At 37.9% G+C, this 18,188-nt stretch overlaps 1 protein-coding gene across 1 annotated transcript; it reads left to right on the top strand.

Annotated features, from left to right (window-relative positions):
• Nucleotides 1–9,532: 9,532 nt before the first annotated feature.
• Nucleotides 9,533–15,903, top strand: LOC139740401 (somatostatin receptor type 5-like). The gene is made up of 3 exons (XM_071650994.1): nucleotides 9,533–9,898; nucleotides 11,416–11,551; nucleotides 15,278–15,903. Exons 1-3 carry the CDS (start codon nucleotides 9,533–9,535, stop codon nucleotides 15,901–15,903), a joined length of 1,128 nt encoding a protein of 375 aa, XP_071507095.1.
• Nucleotides 15,904–18,188: the final 2,285 nt, after the last annotated feature.

The raw sequence follows: 18,188 nt of genomic DNA, 5'->3' as shown, positions 1-18,188 counted from the left end.
GGTGCCAACGATAGACTTTATCACGTAGTTCATGAGATGTCCTGGTGCTAGCGATAAACTCTCAACTAGAGGGTTGTAAGTTCAATCCTTGTATTGCCGACAGGGTCATTGATCTACTTTGCTGCTCTAAAGACAAGTGGCGTATAAATGTTTCCCTCATGTCATACCGATATTAGCCTATGTGAAATTCGAATGAATTTGCCCCAAAAGCGGTAATAAAAGGGAACGTGGAAAGGAATGCCCCCACTTTAACAGTTTCATCAAATTTTACCTAATAAGAACGAAGTGTGTATTATACAGTTCTCAACGAACTTCTTACATTTCGTTATCATCCAATATTACTACCATCTGTCGACAATGTTTGGAGATTTGGGTATCAAGTAAAGTTTTGACCACCATGTTTGATTTTTGACCTTTCGTATCTCAACTATAAACGTAACTTATAATCATTCGTCAACATTGTCAGTAGCCGCTGTTGACTTTTGGATGTTGAGTGAAACATTGACCACACGTTGGCCTACGTTTGATACTTTTTTTTTCTCAGTAAAGTCAGGCCTAGTGTTCTGAGTTCACATTACCATTTCTTGCCTTGTCACCTCGTTTAAGCCGTCTCTGTATCAGTATTGTCACTCTGTCAAAAACATGCACTTAATGTTTCAAAGATTTCTTCCTCGACCACTGTCGACTGAGACCTCGAGTGGGCGCCATGTTTAAAGATCGGCGCATGCGCCGTGTCACTTCCTTCCTATGACTCGAGTATCCGGACGCGTTTTTTTTTTTAAGACGGCACAGATTGGGGCATGGCGCGTGTTAAACCTATGGGAAAAACGTTGGGTTAGGGTTTTTGGTTATGGTTATGGTTATGGTTAGGGTTAGGGTTGGGGTTAGGGTTAGGGTTAGGGTTAGGGTTAGGGTTTGATGGTTAGGGTTAGGATTAGGATTAGGGTTAGGTTTAGGGATAGGGTCCCTGATAAATTTTTAGTTTCCCCAATCTGTGCCGTCTAAAAAAAACACGCATCCGGGGAAGAGAGGCGAGAAGGGAGATAAACTTACACATCGTGATACCGAGAAAACATTATGACGTGAAGTGACGTGACAAACATGCACGAATTTCCTCGTGACGTCACCACTCTTTGAGTTAAACATGATAATGTTAAATGTTTGACATGTCGTAGAAGGGCCAGTGATTATGGCCGAAAAAAGTTCCCCCTTCCTTGCAGTGACCTTTCTTCTCTAATAACGGAGGCACGCAGATAATTATTCGCTCAAGCAGAAGAAAACGTAAGCCATACTTGCATGAGGCAAGGTACAAGCGCCATTGTACCTTGGCACAAATCATATCTAAGCGTATGAAGTAGCGTAGAAGGAAGACAAAGATAAAAAGACAAAGGTTGTTATCTATAATGTGTTGTCATTCTTCACTTCCTAAGATTTTGTGTTATCTTTTGGGATAAATGAATACAGGAGACCTCCGGATGATTCAAATGAAAGATTCAAATTCAAAATGAAGAAATCACAGCGAACGAGGATGATGACGTAGCAGCTTCACATATGAATGCATAACTGGGTGCTGAAGGAAGCAGAGCAGAAGAAGGAAGCATGCATAAATTCTACACAGGTGACCTTGTGAAGCAAGTGGGATTGTAATGAAATTACATTGCTACATTACTGGAATATGCACGCATATGTGAGCCTCTTCTGTCATCATTCTTGTTCAGTGTGGATGTTGTTTTTTTTTCCAGAGTATTGGTTTGTCTGCTCAATTGCTACAATAAGTTTCACAAATCTATTATACATGGCACTATCAATTTCTGTACCACGTATGTAACATTTTAATCGTGTGGAATGTCCCTTTAACACACCAATTGTTTTTCATGGTTTTTAAGATCATGTCAAATGCCAATAGTTTGAGAGTCAATTTACATCAATACATCGTTTTTGAAACGAAAAAAAAAAGTCTTTTGGCGACAATAACAAATTTTAGGAGTAGAAAGTATAAAAGTAGAAATACCAACAAATGATATAACATTCAGGGATACTGAATGCAGAATATGGACTGTTTGAAAGAACGCTCATGCCAGACTCGTAGAGACATTCAATTGAGGTTTCTAAAACTACGTCTTTTACGGGAAAGCAAAGACAAAAAGTGGTATATTACAGACTTCTAAAGCTGGTCCTCTTCTAAGGAATCTGACCATCTTTCATTGATCACGAGCACGTAGGAACTATGTACACTGTATAAGACCAGTCAATAGAAGTTCAATAACATTTACGATGAAATTAGCACGACATCCAAATCCTTCTTCAATTCTCACAACAACTAATTAGATGTTCCCATTTACCATATTTTTTTGTAAAAATTTATATCTCTAATGATATAAAGGATTTGGTTGATGAGTATCTGATGAGTATCTTTCAACTCATAAGAATGATACTGGTCTGTCATGACATGGTATATTAAGAAATATTGTAAGATAGATTTCCAAGTAGCGAAACAAGTAACGTTTTTCGAGTTCTTTTGCCATTCTATATCGAATTTTTGTGGTAAAAATAGCCATTGATCATGAAATTTTGCGTCATAGATATAATGACAAGTAATGATTCTGGACCCCAGTTCATAAAAGATGTTAGGATAGCAACTCTCGCTGGAATGGCAACTTCCAGTAGCAACAGCCAATCAGGAAGCTGGATTCTTGTCGTTACCATTACAACTGCCATTCCAGCAAGACTTGCTGTCATATCAACTTTTTTGAAAAGGAGCCCCTGGTTTCGATTTGTGTGTTATTTTCTTGTTATTGCTGTGAACCACGGCTTATCTGTTCTAATTGTGTCATTTGTAAATATGTTTCAAATTCAAATTAAATACAAACTACTATAGATACAAGAAAGAATTCATCTGCTTAATTTCAGAATTTTTCAATCAGCTGCGCTTATTTTTTTTCCCCCAGAAATCGTTTTCGTAAGAGTTTTTGTATCATTGCTATTATTACGGCTTGCATGCAACAATCATGTCATCGTAGCAATGCAGCATATACGATCAGGTACAATAAATGTATCATTTTCGATTACTTCACTTAAACGCACTCATATATAGATATAAATATGCATTTAGTATTTGTACGTGTGACAATGTATGTACCTGTGTGAGAGTGTGTGCATGAGGTACAAAAAATGTAGGTCATAAATGCAAGTATAAGAACCAGTGACACGTGATCTATGTAAAGTCGCATTGACACAATGGGCATTTTCCTTTCATGGCATTTCAATATGGAGAGGGCTTTGAAGGTATTATCTACCATTTGCAGGTGAAACAAAACTCAGCTTTAGTGCTTCGAAATAGTTCTAGAATGTGAGTTAGGAATAGAAACAGAAATAGAAATGTAGAAATGTTAATCAGTATAATCATTATCATATATTGCTAAATAAACAAAATGATAACAGTACTTATGATAAGAAAGTTTCTATAGAAAAAAAAATCTGTAGTAACGGTTTATTGAGAAAAAAAAATAGGAACAGTGATATCTCCTTATATCAGCTGTATACTTTAAGCTTTACTGCACAAATGTTCTATAGTAGGATGCTTTGTGATGCAACTGACATACACTATGCAACCATGACTCGAAAATTTTTCAAATCACTGCTGCCAATGGTAAGTGCAGCTATACTGCAACTTGACAGTTATGTCGCCTGTCGGGATTAATGAGCCTAAATTTAAAAAAAAAAGAAAATCTCTCTTTGCGCTTTCTTTCTTGCCAAAGCGTTCATGTAAAATAAGAATTCATGAGAAACCAGAGAATGAATTATATTTCGATTTCTTGATCATTCTCTTTTCTTCATACCTACATGGCAGAAAGGAATTCTTGTTTAATGACTGACGACACAGCGCTGTATGCAATTTTATGGATTCACATTGATTTTGCGCCTATTCATGAAATTCAGTCCATCCAACAACTGAACAAGACGGGACTTAATCGATTTTGGAATTATTGCAAAATTTGTTTACTTTCCATTATTGTTTGGTCGTGATTTTGCGATGAAAAATTAAAGACTGCGGGTCAAAGAACATCTAGTTTATATGTTTACATTATATTACTCGCGTTTTCATAAACTCATGGATGGGTAGGTGACTCAATCGGTTCTTTCGCGTGTATGCCTCATGTTTCAAGTTGTGTGTGGGTGTGCGTGCACGTGTGTTTGTTTGTTTGTTAACGTTAAGCGTGTTTGTGACGATGGAGAAACATTTGCGGGTCATTTTCTTGTGACGCGACACTACCAGTAAGTCATGGCATCTATCGATCCAAGGTGAATCATGCAGACAATAAATAAACAAACAAAGACACACACAAACAAAGCATAGCCTCCTTCCAACAGATATGACGTTCAAAGCCTCATTTCAGGTTTTCGTGACGAGAATGTAATTCGAGCAAAACAACCCGGAAATTTCATAACCATGAATTGATTGCGCAGGACAAAGTTCCAATTCGAGCGCTGGCAAACAGGCATGAAAAACCTACATGTACATGGATCATAAATATGGGGTATATCAGTGGGAAAGAATTTTGTTTCTTTAGAAATATGCTCGAAGGAAAAGACTGCTGCTTGTGATACTTTTCAGCGGAACATTACTCTATGACATCTTTTGTAGACTAAAGTTACAACTTTACTTTTACATCGTCCATTTGATGGAAGAGTGTTTGACATCTATGGCACTGTAGAATGAAACATAGTTATAAACACTTTTGAGGAATTTTCAGGATTGTTTTTAATGGTGATCAGGATCATTAAAGGACAAGTCCACCTTCACATACATAAGGATTGAGAGAATGTAGCAATATTAGTAGAACACATCAGTGAAAGTTTGAGGAAAAGTTACGAATATTTTAAGTATCTGCGCAGTCACTGCTGGAAGAGAAGACTACTACAGTGTATGATGTCACATGCGTACAAATATATAAGGAAAATAATAAGAGAATTTCACAAAACTTTACTTTTTGAATAAAGCGCACAGTTCTTCGCCTTGCTACTGACGTATGTTAAGGGTAATATTATTTGCCCTGCCTTCTGAAAGAGAGAAGTCGAGTGTTCTTTTGTTATGGGAGAAAAATGGAAATATGTTGAATTTTCTTTATTCTTTCTTTATATCGTTGTACTCATGTGACATCACAAGCTATAGTAGTCTTTTCATCCAGCCGTGACTGAACAGAAACTTCAAAAATTCATAACTTTTTAACGGATTGTCCGATTTTGCTCAAACTCTCACTGATGTGTTCTACTAATATTGCTGCATTCACTCAACCCACATGTCTATGAAGGTGAACTTGTCCTTTAAGTAATGCCAATGAGATTTGTGTAAAGGATTGTTCCATCCTCAAGACACAGAAATTATTTTACCACTTTGCACGCTACAACTTGAGATAAAATGAGAAAACAAAAGCACATAACGGTTAGATACCTGATCACAATTGAGATCTACGTAGATATTTACATCTTTTGATTCAGAATGCTGTAAAATAGATTAGGACAACTACTGTACAATAACATTGTTCATTGTGGTTATAATAATAACACGAAAAGCTAGAAACTTACAAGAAATAATAGATAATCTTGTAGGTAAATTTCAGACTCCAGATTCACTTGACGGTTAACGGAATTCAAAGAAAATTAGTTCTGTAATTAAGGTGTTAGATTTTTGATAGTTTTCGTGGTCATATGGGAGTAAGGGACCATGTATCACTTTCGGAGCATGAACAATTCTGTGGTGTGTGGGGGGGGGTGGGCTTTTTTTTTTTACACATCTATATTTGATAGATATTTGCGAATGAGTGCTTTGGTTGAAAGGAAAGTGATAAATCAAAGAGTCATGTGAAAAGTGTCAAGGATTCCACGGTGATGGTGACCATATTGTTTTGAGAGGGGTTGTGTTCTTATTCTGCTGTGTCACCTGTTTAGAACTTTACTACCAACAACATCAAGAACAGTTATATAGTATAGGAGAAAATGAGATGTAGGTTAATTGTCTGCGGTCGAGCAATCAATTTTGCTTACCTGATTGTCTTGAATGTCGTTAGATGCCCAAGGTGGAGACAATAAACTCGAGTCGGTAACTGAATACGGGAATTGAGAAAGACGAGAAGCAGGAGGTTAGGAGAAGTCATGAGCAAACTCCGAGTTTGACCCTGTTTCAACTCTTCAACTATATTTAAGAATCCGCGACCCACCTATGCACCAGTAGAGTAAAATCACGCCATCAAAATGACAAAAAGTTCCCTCAAAATGATGATAATGGCTCTGATGTCAGCACCTCATAGTTTTAAGTTTGTTTTCAAGACGAAAATATTGTTAAAGTCATCTCGTTGGTTGATAATTTAGCAAATGCAATCTAGCCCACTCGCCTTGTACGTCAATTTTATGACAAGACTACAGTAAGTTTCTCGTAGTCATCTTGATTTCATGAAAAAAAAAGAAATTTAAAGAAAATTTGGAAGGCTTTATGGTGTGAATACTTATCAACACCACTGCTAATTTGAGTATACAGTTACGACTGATATCACAGGTTCATTAAAATATTGCGGTCTCATTAGGTCCGATTTTGGTGAAACTGCTATGTCATTCTTTCGCCTGAATCTACATCTATTTGTCAAAGCTAACTTGAACATGGTGTGGATTTGTGCATCAATCTTTTACAACACATGTAAAGATCTGAGGCAGTGTCAGCCTTTTGACGAGACTTCGTGGCTATAGGTTTTCTTAACACCTTAAACAAAAATTTTTAAAAATGGAACGAAGTGACATTCGGCCGAAAGACGATGAGTTTCATATGCTTGTCATAAGCTTATGACATCTATCAGCTGAGTGAGTATAAAGCAAAGGGTTGACGAATATTAAGTCAAAGTGATTCAGCAGACGTTCAGTGCATTTTCCCATTGCTTTGAAATGGATGGAGTTGAAATGGGATTGGGTGTAAAGATATTACGTCTGGAGTCAGAAGACAGCAGGTTATGCAAGTCATATAAACTCCTAGCCCTAACTCAGTAATACAAAAATATAGAAATGTGACCGTCTCATAAAATCGATGACCTTAACGAATATCTAAAAAGAGTTCATCCGTAATTGACTACTAAAAAATAGAATATGAGAATGCAGTCTTTTTAAAATCTTTTTTATCCTAAGTTGTGCATAATGAAATTTGTATTATTTGTTGTCTTGTAACGATGTCCTCGATAATTCTACTTGCTACTGCTGGTTCTTTTTTTAAACCAACTATAATGTTCTTTTTATTTTGACTATTTTGCAGTTTAAATAGATTCTTAACGACGTTTTTGTTTGGTAAACGCATTCCATTTCATTCAGTTTAATTACATTTTAAATGTTTATCATATATTCTGTTTTCTTCTTCTCCACATTAGTAATTTGGGCTACCAACCACGCCCGTAATGAAAATTCAGACACATTAAAAGTGTTATTGTACATGGCAATATTTCTTGCTGGCTGATAGTCTCGCGTGAGATTGTAATTGATATTACTTGGCTTTGCCGATGTTATTATCGCGTTAAAACAGTATCACTTTACTCAGCACTTATTACCAAGGTAATGGGGATACAGCGTTCTGAGGTATGACTTCTATACACAGCATTTAAAAAGAATGACAACTGTGTTTGTAACCTGAATTACTGTACACAATATTGATTTGAGTCTGAGTTGTGAATTTGAGTTATGAGTGTGGGCTGAATTTGAGAGCGATAAAGATTTGCTTACTCCTCCTTCTCCTCCTCCTCCTCCTCCTCCTCCTCTTTCTTCTTCTTCTTCTTCTTCTTCTTCTTTTTTCTTTTTGTTTTGTTTGAATCAAATGATATTTTAGCTTTCATGAATACAAATAGATGCGAAACATCCAATAAAACGCTGAAGAAAAATCATAAATGAAGATCACAAACGTGACAAATAACAATGGTTTTGCCCAGAGGAGTCACAAGCCCGAATGTGCCACTACCACAAGATATTCGATTCCATTCTACTGTTCCATTCTACAACTGCTTTGGGGTTCACATTCCGAGATAATCACAAAGTTGGCACGGTACTTATTGCATCCTTTTCCGTCCCTTTCTAAATTCCCCATTTTCAGCGCAACTCTCAATACTATTCCACATACCATTCCAACAACGCAATTACCAATGCTGTTCCAAATACCATTCCATATATGCCACGTTCATTCACAGATTTAATACTGTCCTCACTACGTCACCAGCAATTTGTTTGTCCAATGACAATTCTGCATGTATTCTCAAATGCATGGTCACTAACATCTGCTTTAATATCAGTATCCGCATCACTTTCAGTCCCAACTTCAATGTCATTTTCAATCAGGCTTATTACCGTTTTGAATATATAACTCCAAATTCATATTCCAATTCTAATTTCATATCATGAACATACATCAATCTAATTTCCATTCGAAATTCCAAAGTTCAGCCCCATTTCTGTTTAACTCACGGGCTGAAGAGTGTACACCCTATAAAATAGTCGTTTTACATATTGCATATAAAATAAACAGCATGAAATCTCAATCCAAGAAGTCAGATTACTCAAATCGCTAAAGAGAAACGTCATCATAAACGTCGTAGATGAATTCCATCATTTTAGATATAATTTGATATCGCAAATCACCACTTACACAAATACATATCTTCACATATTTATGTATGCACTCAAACATACACACACAAACACAAACACATCTGCTCACACATTTATGTATACACACAAACACACATCCACACATTATAAATAATGAACAGCAGGAATCTTGTGTGACTTTTTCTCCTACCCGGCTTTTCTTTTTGTTTTTGTTTAGGCTTTTTTTTGTGTAGTGTGAAGTGCAGCTGTTTACCGAAAATTAAAGCGAAACTTGATCAGGGTTTTGTTAAATATGCCGGTATGAGACGCGTTGTCGACGAAGGAGAAGTGAGAAATTTGACAGTCCTTAACGGCATGATTGGCCCAGCAGAATGTTCGCAGAAATATATCAAATCCGCAAGGAAGTGAAAATATCAGTAGGAGTTGCTGATGTTTTTTTTAATGTTTCTGTATACTCTTGTCTGTGTATGTGTAGTATTGTTTTTTATCTTTTACAAGGATGTGTTCGTTCTTTTCAGACGTTTCAAGTTTGCAGGACATATCAAATACTCACACTTTTTGAGGGTTTGAGTACGTTGAGGATCTCCATGCCACAGCTCTTAGAATTACTCGAAGATCAAAATCACGCGCCAACAGGCCACAGTCGAGTTGACGGGCATTGACCAGCATCAAATCATCTTGCTGATTTTTTTTTTTTATCTTGACAGTGAGTTGTTCAAGATCATGATATCGTGTTGATTATTCTTATTTCACCTGCTTTGCTATTCATGGCTCCAGACGGACTCAGGGAATAGCCTTACAATATCTAATGGTTGCCAGTGTTGCTTTCTTCATGTTAACGAAAAATTACAACTTTAGCTGAAAGAAAAAAAAAGGGAAAATAGAATAAACTGGAAGCAGAATGGCAGTACCTTGTCATCATGCTTCAATGATTTATTGCCAAGGGCCATTAGAGTCGACCGAATCAAATGGCACAAATGACTCTCCCGTTGTCGGGGTCGACAACGCGTTCGCAAGAGAGGTCACCGTAGTCGTCATCTCCTGCTTCATCATCCTCATCGGCTTGGCGGGTAACGCCCTGGTCGTCTACGCCATCGTCACCGTGAAGAGTATGCACACCGTCTGCAACGTTTTCGTGGCGAACATAGCGATTCGCGACATCGTCTTCCTCGGCACCTTCGGCCTGATCTCGGTCATCGCACACGGAATACACCGACTCCAGGGAGAGGAAGCCCACAAGAATGTCGTTTCGGTTTACGCCTTAATGGTAATTAAAGCAGTGAGCTTTTGATTTATTGACCCACTTGATCAGTATTCTGAAAAATGTTACTTTCATAAGGATTGTGTCTATCATCAATTTCGTAGGATTATCATTTTCAGGAAAGAGCATGAGATGTATGATAACAGACGTTCCGATTCAATTCAATTCAATCGATTCGATTTTATTGTACCATCTGGAAATTTGCCTTATTTGCATATAAATGCATTGCTACAAGTTTGCATTGAAATCATGCATAAAGAACGCAGTTATAACAAAAATATATGACGGTGCCTCTCTTCACAATTGTTCATTGATCCTTAAAGGATGGTATAATAGTATTGACTGAGATGAAGATTTAGCTTTTAGCTTTTGTGAGATACTTAGAAACCACTTTACTACCAAGTACTACAGGTACTTCCAAAGAATAGTTATCTAAAATTTACGTGTACAATATACTGATATGGAATGGTAACACAATGAAGAGACGTGTTGCTTTAACGCTTTTCGGGAGTCAGATGTAAAAAGTTATCCGACTGAATCACGATAAATTTATTGTGGAATTGGAATGCAGAAGGCTGTCGATCAATAACAACTAGTTTGATTAGACGGTAGTTTCCATACTCTATGCTGTTTATATGATGTTTATTCGGCCTTAGAGATGATGACGTGACGTTGGTAATTATGACGTCACGATTAGTAATCTGCTTAATATGTTTTTGTGGCGTTTTTCTTGTGCTCTCGAAGTCATAAGCCATGGGTGTGGTTATAGTTATGCTGTCCCCCGTAATGGCGCCATTTCCGGCATCGAGTTGTCATGGTCGTCTGCAACTTATCACGTGATTGTAGTAGACCTTGCAGTACTGCCGGCAACTATGCTGTTCAGTAGGAAGTCAATGATACTTTGAGGTAGTGATCAGTAGAAAAGTTTGAGTGACGTCCGACTATGAAAATGCTAGACTACTCGATCGCAAATAATTGTTGCAGCATCTGTGTCTGAAATACTGATTGGTATTTCAACCCAGGTAATGCCTTGAAATCATAGCGATTTCTACTTGGTTAGAAGTCGGAATCAGTAAAGTGCTTGCATGAAATTTCAATGATTTCGTATTATTTGATCATTATGACATATTCATGATATCCATCACAATACTGTCTGCTCAAACTCGTGTCCGGCACAATGTTGTTTCATACGAGATAGGAAGAACAGTTAGCAATTTTGACAATCTAAGTGGAAGGCTAATCAGGCAATGTCTTGCCATACAACTCTTTGTATCTAACGAGATCTTGAGGTATCCCTGATCGTACCTGGAGACATATTTGTCCTTTATATCTCTCTTTCAATGACTGTTCACAATCCAGGTATCATTATCTCTCACAGACAAATTCTCCTGCGATCATGGCGGACGATTCATGCCCACAATTTTGAAATTGCTCAATTAATCACTTCTCCATCCATTGCGTTAAAACTGGTGTTTACAGTCGGGATAACGTTTAATATCTTTCGTTATAATTATGTCTCCTAGGTAACGGTAATGGTGGGTGCGGCATCGATCACAGCTCTCGTGCAAAATCGCTATCGCTCCATCAGCCGACCGTTGAATTCGAAGACGCAAAAGAAGATAAAGCCCGCCCTCCTGATTGTAACCTGCATATGGGTGGGTGAGTCAATTTGCGAAGAATTTCGACCTCAAAGTATTAATTAGGTGATCCGAGTATCCTTCGGATCACCTTCTGTATCTGTACGGATTCTTTCTTCTTCTTTGTTTCTTTATTTCTCCGCAAAAGTTGTGCAGAGGTTAGCTCAGAAAGTCCGCTGCCTATCAATTTCAAAATTATACCATGTATGCATCATGTCCCAAAGACGACAAATCTAATGTATCATTGTGATCAGTCGACCGTGACGTCACTATGACGTCATTATATGAAAACACATTCTCAATCATATCTCATTAATGGAATGAAATTTTTCAATGAAATTTACGTCACATATATTACAAATTATGCGCATTCTACTCATGTTCTCAAAATTCATATTTTCTCTTAAAACGTGCGCGTACGCGCGCGTTGAAATATTTGTATGCTCCAATCGAGCTCAAAATTTTTTTGCACACGTTTCAGACCATTTGGAGCATTTTTTGAAAAATTGAAAAAATCGGACGGACGCGTACGCGCGCGCGCATATACGCACGCACAGCTCATATGCAATTGAAATTTCCAGTTTTTTCACTTTGATCGGATGTCTAAAATGTTAAGGAATATTTATACCAAGTTTCAAATCAATGCGACTCAATATGACGTCATACGGGCCCGTCAAAGTTGAAATTCCGCGCGCGCGTCAATGGCGATATACAGTGCAACTATGCCAAAAAACTGCTAATTTTAAATTCGATTTTACTCGTCAGGATGGACGGTGACCCCCCATTTTCTTTACATATTTTAAAACCTGATGAGTTGTACATGTCATTTCATGGGGTGGCAATGCTGACAAAATGATTAAAAGATAGCAAATTTCTTAATAAATTAAAAAAAAGTTAATTTTCAAAATGACGTCATCAAATATCAAGTTCATTCGAGCGTATCTCACTAGTCCTTTGTCAATTTTCACCCAGATTTCAGTATGTTGTAGCTTATTTAATGTTCTTTCAAACATAAGTTTACAAAATTTTGATTGGATAACGGTATCACCTCGTAAAAATGGATTGAAAGTAACCTTGTCAAATTTGACCAGTTTACGTGTTATCTCTATGGGAGTGCAGTTTTTCTGGAAATGAAAATTGACATGACTATCTTTATCGAGCACTAGCTCACTTAAGCTTCGGTAAATTTCTCCCAGATTTTGATATGTTGTAGCTGAGACTTTACGCTACCGTAAGTGTGCCCTTCGTTTTTTCATACGATGTCAGGATCACGTCAAAAATTTTGGTTGAAATTCAGGCTCATCTTCGATGTATTGAGATATTTCTTTCTTTCTGCAACTTTCTTTGCAATAACTCAAGAAAAACACGCCCTATCACTTCTATATTTTGCACATGTTTAGTTCATGTCACGTACATTATTTCATAAAATAACAACTACTTGATCGGACACCATCTTGGGTATGTAAATTAGGGTCAAAGGTCATAAGTGTTTCATCCTGTATCTTAGTGAATACATGTCCTTTCTTTCCCATATTTTGCAAACGCAAAGACCATGTTACAAGGATCATTTCACAAAATAACCACTTTTTACTCAGATGCCATCTTGTCTGTGCAAATTGAGGTCAAAGATCATATGTACTTCTTTTTGTATCTTCGTTATGACGTGTTATCTCTATGGGAGGGAATTTTTTTTTAATGTGAAAATTGACATGATTGTCTTTATCGAGCACTAGCTCACTTATCCTTCGGTGAATTTCTCCCAGATTTTAATATGTTGTAGCTGAGACTTTGCGCTATCCTTAAATTTGATTTCGTTTTTTCATACGATGTCGGGATCACGATAAAAAATTTGGTTGAAATTAAAGCTTATCTTCTATGTATTGAGATATTTCTTTCTTTCTGCAACTTTCTTTGCAATAACTCAAGAAAAACACGCCCTATCACCCCCATATTCTGCACATGTTTAGTTCATGTCACGTACATTATTTCATAAAATAACAACTACTTGATCGGACAACATCTTGGGTATGTAAATTAGGGTCAAAGGTCATAAATGTTTCATCTTGTATCTTGGCGAATACCTGTCCTATCTTTCCCATATTTTGCACACGTATAGACGATGTCGCAAGAATCATTTCACAAAATAACCACTTTTTTCCTCAGATGCCATCTTGGGAGTGTAAAGGTGGGTCAAAAGTCATATGTATTTGTTGTTGTATCTTCGTTATCTAGTGTATACGGAATTTGGTACCAAAGATGGCAGATATGACTCCCTTTTCTAAACGAGAATTCAAACATCACACGGCCAACGTTTTTAACAACAGACGAAACCTGTATGGTCATGCCTATTGCGATCAGGACTCGAATCATTGATGAAAAAAAAAATCGGATCACCTTAATTTGTCAGTAATGACAAATTACAATCTCTAGTTTTCAGTTTGCCCTTGTACGCCCTTTTTTTAAATCACATACTAAATGAAATTCACTGTGTTCGATTTCGGCTGTAGAAATCCGGCTCACTGTGATGCTATTGTCATACCTAGGAGTATATAAAATATATCTATGATGTATATCGATCTCTATCTATTTATATCCCTATCTATCTATGCATGAAATAGATAGATAAATAAATGAATAAATAGTATACGAATAATTTATGAGTTGTGAGTGCATAGGGCACGAATATCGCACGAGGCGCGAGATAAGCCACTGGTCTATTCAACAAGGCGCGTAGCGCCGCGTTGAATAGACCAGTGGCGAATATCGCGCCGAGTGCGGTATTACGTGCCCTAATGCACGAACAAAATCATAAATTATTCGTTTTATACAACACCTTGTCCACAATCACAGTACTAAATTAGTGACCGCTAACTCAGGAAGGCCCAAAAATAAATGTAACAATTAGGCCGAGAATTGTAAACCACCCTGTGTACTGCTTTCAAACACTCGTCATGATTCGACCACACAGTCACAGGAATCACAAACTACGCAGGGTCTATACCCATTCTACGCTAACGTTAGATCGAGTTAGGCCCGACTGTTAAGCCTACCTGAGATGTCGGTAGATCTAGTAGTAGGTCTAGACTTTCTCTATTTCCGAAAATGATTTTGTATAAAAACACAGAAAAATAATCAAATTACGGTTTCTCAACTTGAAATGAAGTCTTGATTTTGGGATCACTGTGGTCCACGTAGCAGATCAGAGTCAAAACTAAAAACACAGCAGTAGGTAGGCCGCAATACATGCAACTAGCTAGGTAAAGTAGCTGCGCGTACACGCGTTGCAGTACTCCGCCGCGACTGGTCTGTTTACCGGCAGCGCATCGCAGCGCAGCCGGCCAGCACGTACAATGTAGTTTGCTGGCGCTTTGCTGCTGTGAGCCACCGAATTAGTTCGGTGCTGTGAGCCACAGAACTCTGTGAGCGGCCATGCATTAGTAGCCCCCCACGAAGCCGTGCTATAGTACCTCCGAGCCGTGCAATAGGCCCATGCCAGGGGCCTATTGTATGGCTGTCACTCTCAATGAGTTTGGTAGGTATTTTCTATTGGATGTCATGTGACATGTTCTTGGCCAATCACAATTCGACATCATTCTGAGGTGTTGTATAAATAAATCATATACAATTACATATATATATATATATTATAAATATATATATATATATTATATTATACATATAAATATATATATATATCTTGATCTCTATTTATATCCCTATCTATCTGTCAATCTATCTCCTATCTCAGTATCGCTTGTTCTATGCATCGTGAATCCTATTCTGAACACACCATCTGGAAAACTATCGTGGTTCATCGTCATCATCGTCCTGTTCCTGGTGGCCTACGCTCTCCCGCTCACCGCCGTCATCGTGTGCTACGTCGCCATCTATTTGGCCGTCCGCCGCGGCCAGCAAGTCAGCGGCGAGGGCGAACAAATCGCGCGGTGGGATCTGCGGCGGAAACTGCGCATCTTGCGTATGGTGGCCTACGTTTGCCTCTCGTGTACGGTGGCCTGGGGATTCTGGTTCGGCATCAACATCTTCGTCGCCTACGAGGTGGTGGCAGGGATGCCGCTCCATAATATCGACGACTTCCTCTACGATTTCGCAGGCATCTTGGTGTGTGCGTCGAGCGCGATCAACCCGATCATCTACGGCGCCACGAACGCGAGCTTCAATCGCTGCTTCAAGAAGCTACTTTGCGAGCGATTCGCGCCGCGCACTTTCTACCACACCGCCTCGTCGCCCGACACATTGGAAGAGAGGCGGGATAGCTCCTCCAGGAACGGTAGGAAAAGAATCAGGCTCAGCATGATCGAACTGGCCAACCCTGATCGACCAGACGATGGTCAGCGGTCTTCCATCATGGTTTAGCATTGATTTAAAAACCAAAATATGGTACTATCCCTCCCGCTATTTCCTCTCTCTTTCTACGGTGTATTTGTCTAGTCTTGTAGTCAGCACTTCCTAAGGTTCACTGTCATGTTTAATTTGTTTTTGCGTGCATCACGTAGACATCGTAAAGAGTCTTTCCATGTTCCCAGAGTTATCAAATGTGTATACTTTGTAGTTATTGTGATGTAGAGTACCACTCTTCTTATTTTCCTCTCATTTTTCCTTCCTTTCTCTCGTCTTCTCTCATATCCCTATTCAAACTATGAAATTTGTTGAACATACATCTGATAATACTTTTTCTGACAATGTTTCTGTATATAATTATGTGTAAGTTATATCTACTGGACGTCCCAGTCAAGTTTTTCGTAGCTTATGACGATCCACACAAAATATACATGATATATTCCGTGTGCAACTATGTGCATAGTTGTGTGTAATGTATGTATATGCATTTTTGTGAGTAAAGCATATCAAATGAAATTAAACAAAAATATAAGAACTCTCCCTAGATCCGCGACAGATCGAGAAAAGTCAGAAAGTGGACTGATATTCTAACCGTGCAGAACAACACATTTGACAATATGCTAGAAATTCTACAGAACTATAGCTGCTGATCTGAAATTTTGTTGTTGGCGCTATAGCTCGGTTAGGGTTCTGGTTTTTCGGTTTAATCCCAGTGAGACGCGTGACAATGAATGTCGGATATTCCCGTTGTTATACCTGCTGGTCAACTGAAGCAGGACCACCAGAACCATGCCAGCTGAGCACCGGGACACCATGGCTGGCTGAAGGTGGTGTCCCTGGTCACTTCCGGTAATAAGTCGAGTCTGTGTTCCCGTCTTTTGTACAGTAGTCACATCACCAGCTTATACTATGTATAGCGTGAGGTGCCTACAATTGCTATACACCGAAATTGATTTCACTGTCAACTTATCGCACACAACTTAGTTCCTATTGTTTCTATTGGCAAGTGAAATCGATGTTTCTTACTACATATAGCAAGGCAGTCATTCTATTTGTTAGAGACAAAGTCACAATGTACATTGAATATATTAAGAAGCTATACACTTATTCGTATAAGTTATGTGCATAATTATATAGTGTTATGTATTATATGGATGCATAATATATATATAATTACATATATTATATGTATGTATATATTTATAATTTGGGGCATAGGGGGAATTTCCATGTGAAAACCAGGTATCCTGAGGGGAATCCGTCCTTTGGGCGAAATATTCGATTCCCCTTAGCGTTTTAAATGCTTGTTTACGAGTTTTCCTGTACCCCTACACTCTTGAAACTGCGCGAAATGAAATGTAGAGGGCTTATAAGGATGGTTGATAGATATGTGAACACTGAGTTCTTTAAACACGTCCAACTGTTGTAGATACCTGTGACATTTATACATCGTAAGTTTCACATTTTCGATAGCGCTATCACCCGGATGTCACACCTGGGTGACTACTCATTGGCGCCTAAACATCAGTCGCCGATTAGTCATCGTTTGAGAAAGATGACAGCCCGTTGTCGAAACAGGTATACAACTATTGGATGTGTGTAGAAAACTCGATGTTTCCAAAATCTGCTATCAAAATTTACTTCTGCTTTCACTGCGTCTTCATGAGTAAATAAGGGAAAGTAAATAAGGTTTAAAAAAATTAAATAATATCAGCAATGCATAACGGCCGTGTTACGTTTTCCATTTCTTTTTATTACAAAATCGTGTACATTTTAAGTTAGAGTACAGCAAATGTCATATCATCACGTTGTTATGAGTACAAAATACAATGTTCAAATAAGGTAATATTTCGTACAAAATGCTAGTAGCTTTTACACAAGTGGAGTAACAGAAAAACTTCTCTTCTTTTTCACAGCAAATGCGTATGTGATGTACATGGACGAAAAAAAGCTTTACGTATGTACGCTTTGATGATTTTTGCTAATACAAAAATATTCTTGGAGGTTAATATGAAAAGGATTGCGTTGCAAACATAATCAGTAGGCCTATAATTGATTTTCAGCACAACATGCATACTGTTGATTCAAAATACAGACAAAAATTACAGTCTGTATAAACATCATCCGGTAACATTGATTAGAATGGATTAACATTACTATTGTATCATGATTAACATGACACAAATAGCAACTGTATGTATACGAATATTGGCTTGCCACTCACCTAATGTATTAATTATGGCTTTTACCTTGATAGATAATACAATCTGCAGCTTTTTTTAATGTATACTTTGCAGCAT

This window comes from Diadema antillarum, unplaced genomic scaffold (genome assembly GCF_040938485.1).
Source record: "Diadema antillarum isolate AM-2024a unplaced genomic scaffold, OU_Dant_1.0 seq00000853_RagTag, whole genome shotgun sequence".
NCBI classification, from domain to species: domain Eukaryota; kingdom Metazoa; phylum Echinodermata; class Echinoidea; order Diadematoida; family Diadematidae; genus Diadema; species Diadema antillarum.
This window is presented reverse-complemented; position numbering and strand designations above follow the sequence as displayed.

Coding starts and splice junctions, on each gene's coding strand:
- LOC139740401 (XM_071650994.1), top strand. CDS start 9,533: ATGGCAGTACCTTGTCATCATGCTTCAATGATTTATTGCCAAGGGCCA. Junction 9,899..11,415: donor TTTCGGTTTACGCCTTAATG/GTAATTAAAGCA, acceptor TATGTCTCCTAG/GTAACGGTAATGGTGGGTGC. Junction 11,552..15,277: donor TGTAACCTGCATATGGGTGG/GTGAGTCAATTT, acceptor CTCCTATCTCAG/TATCGCTTGTTCTATGCATC.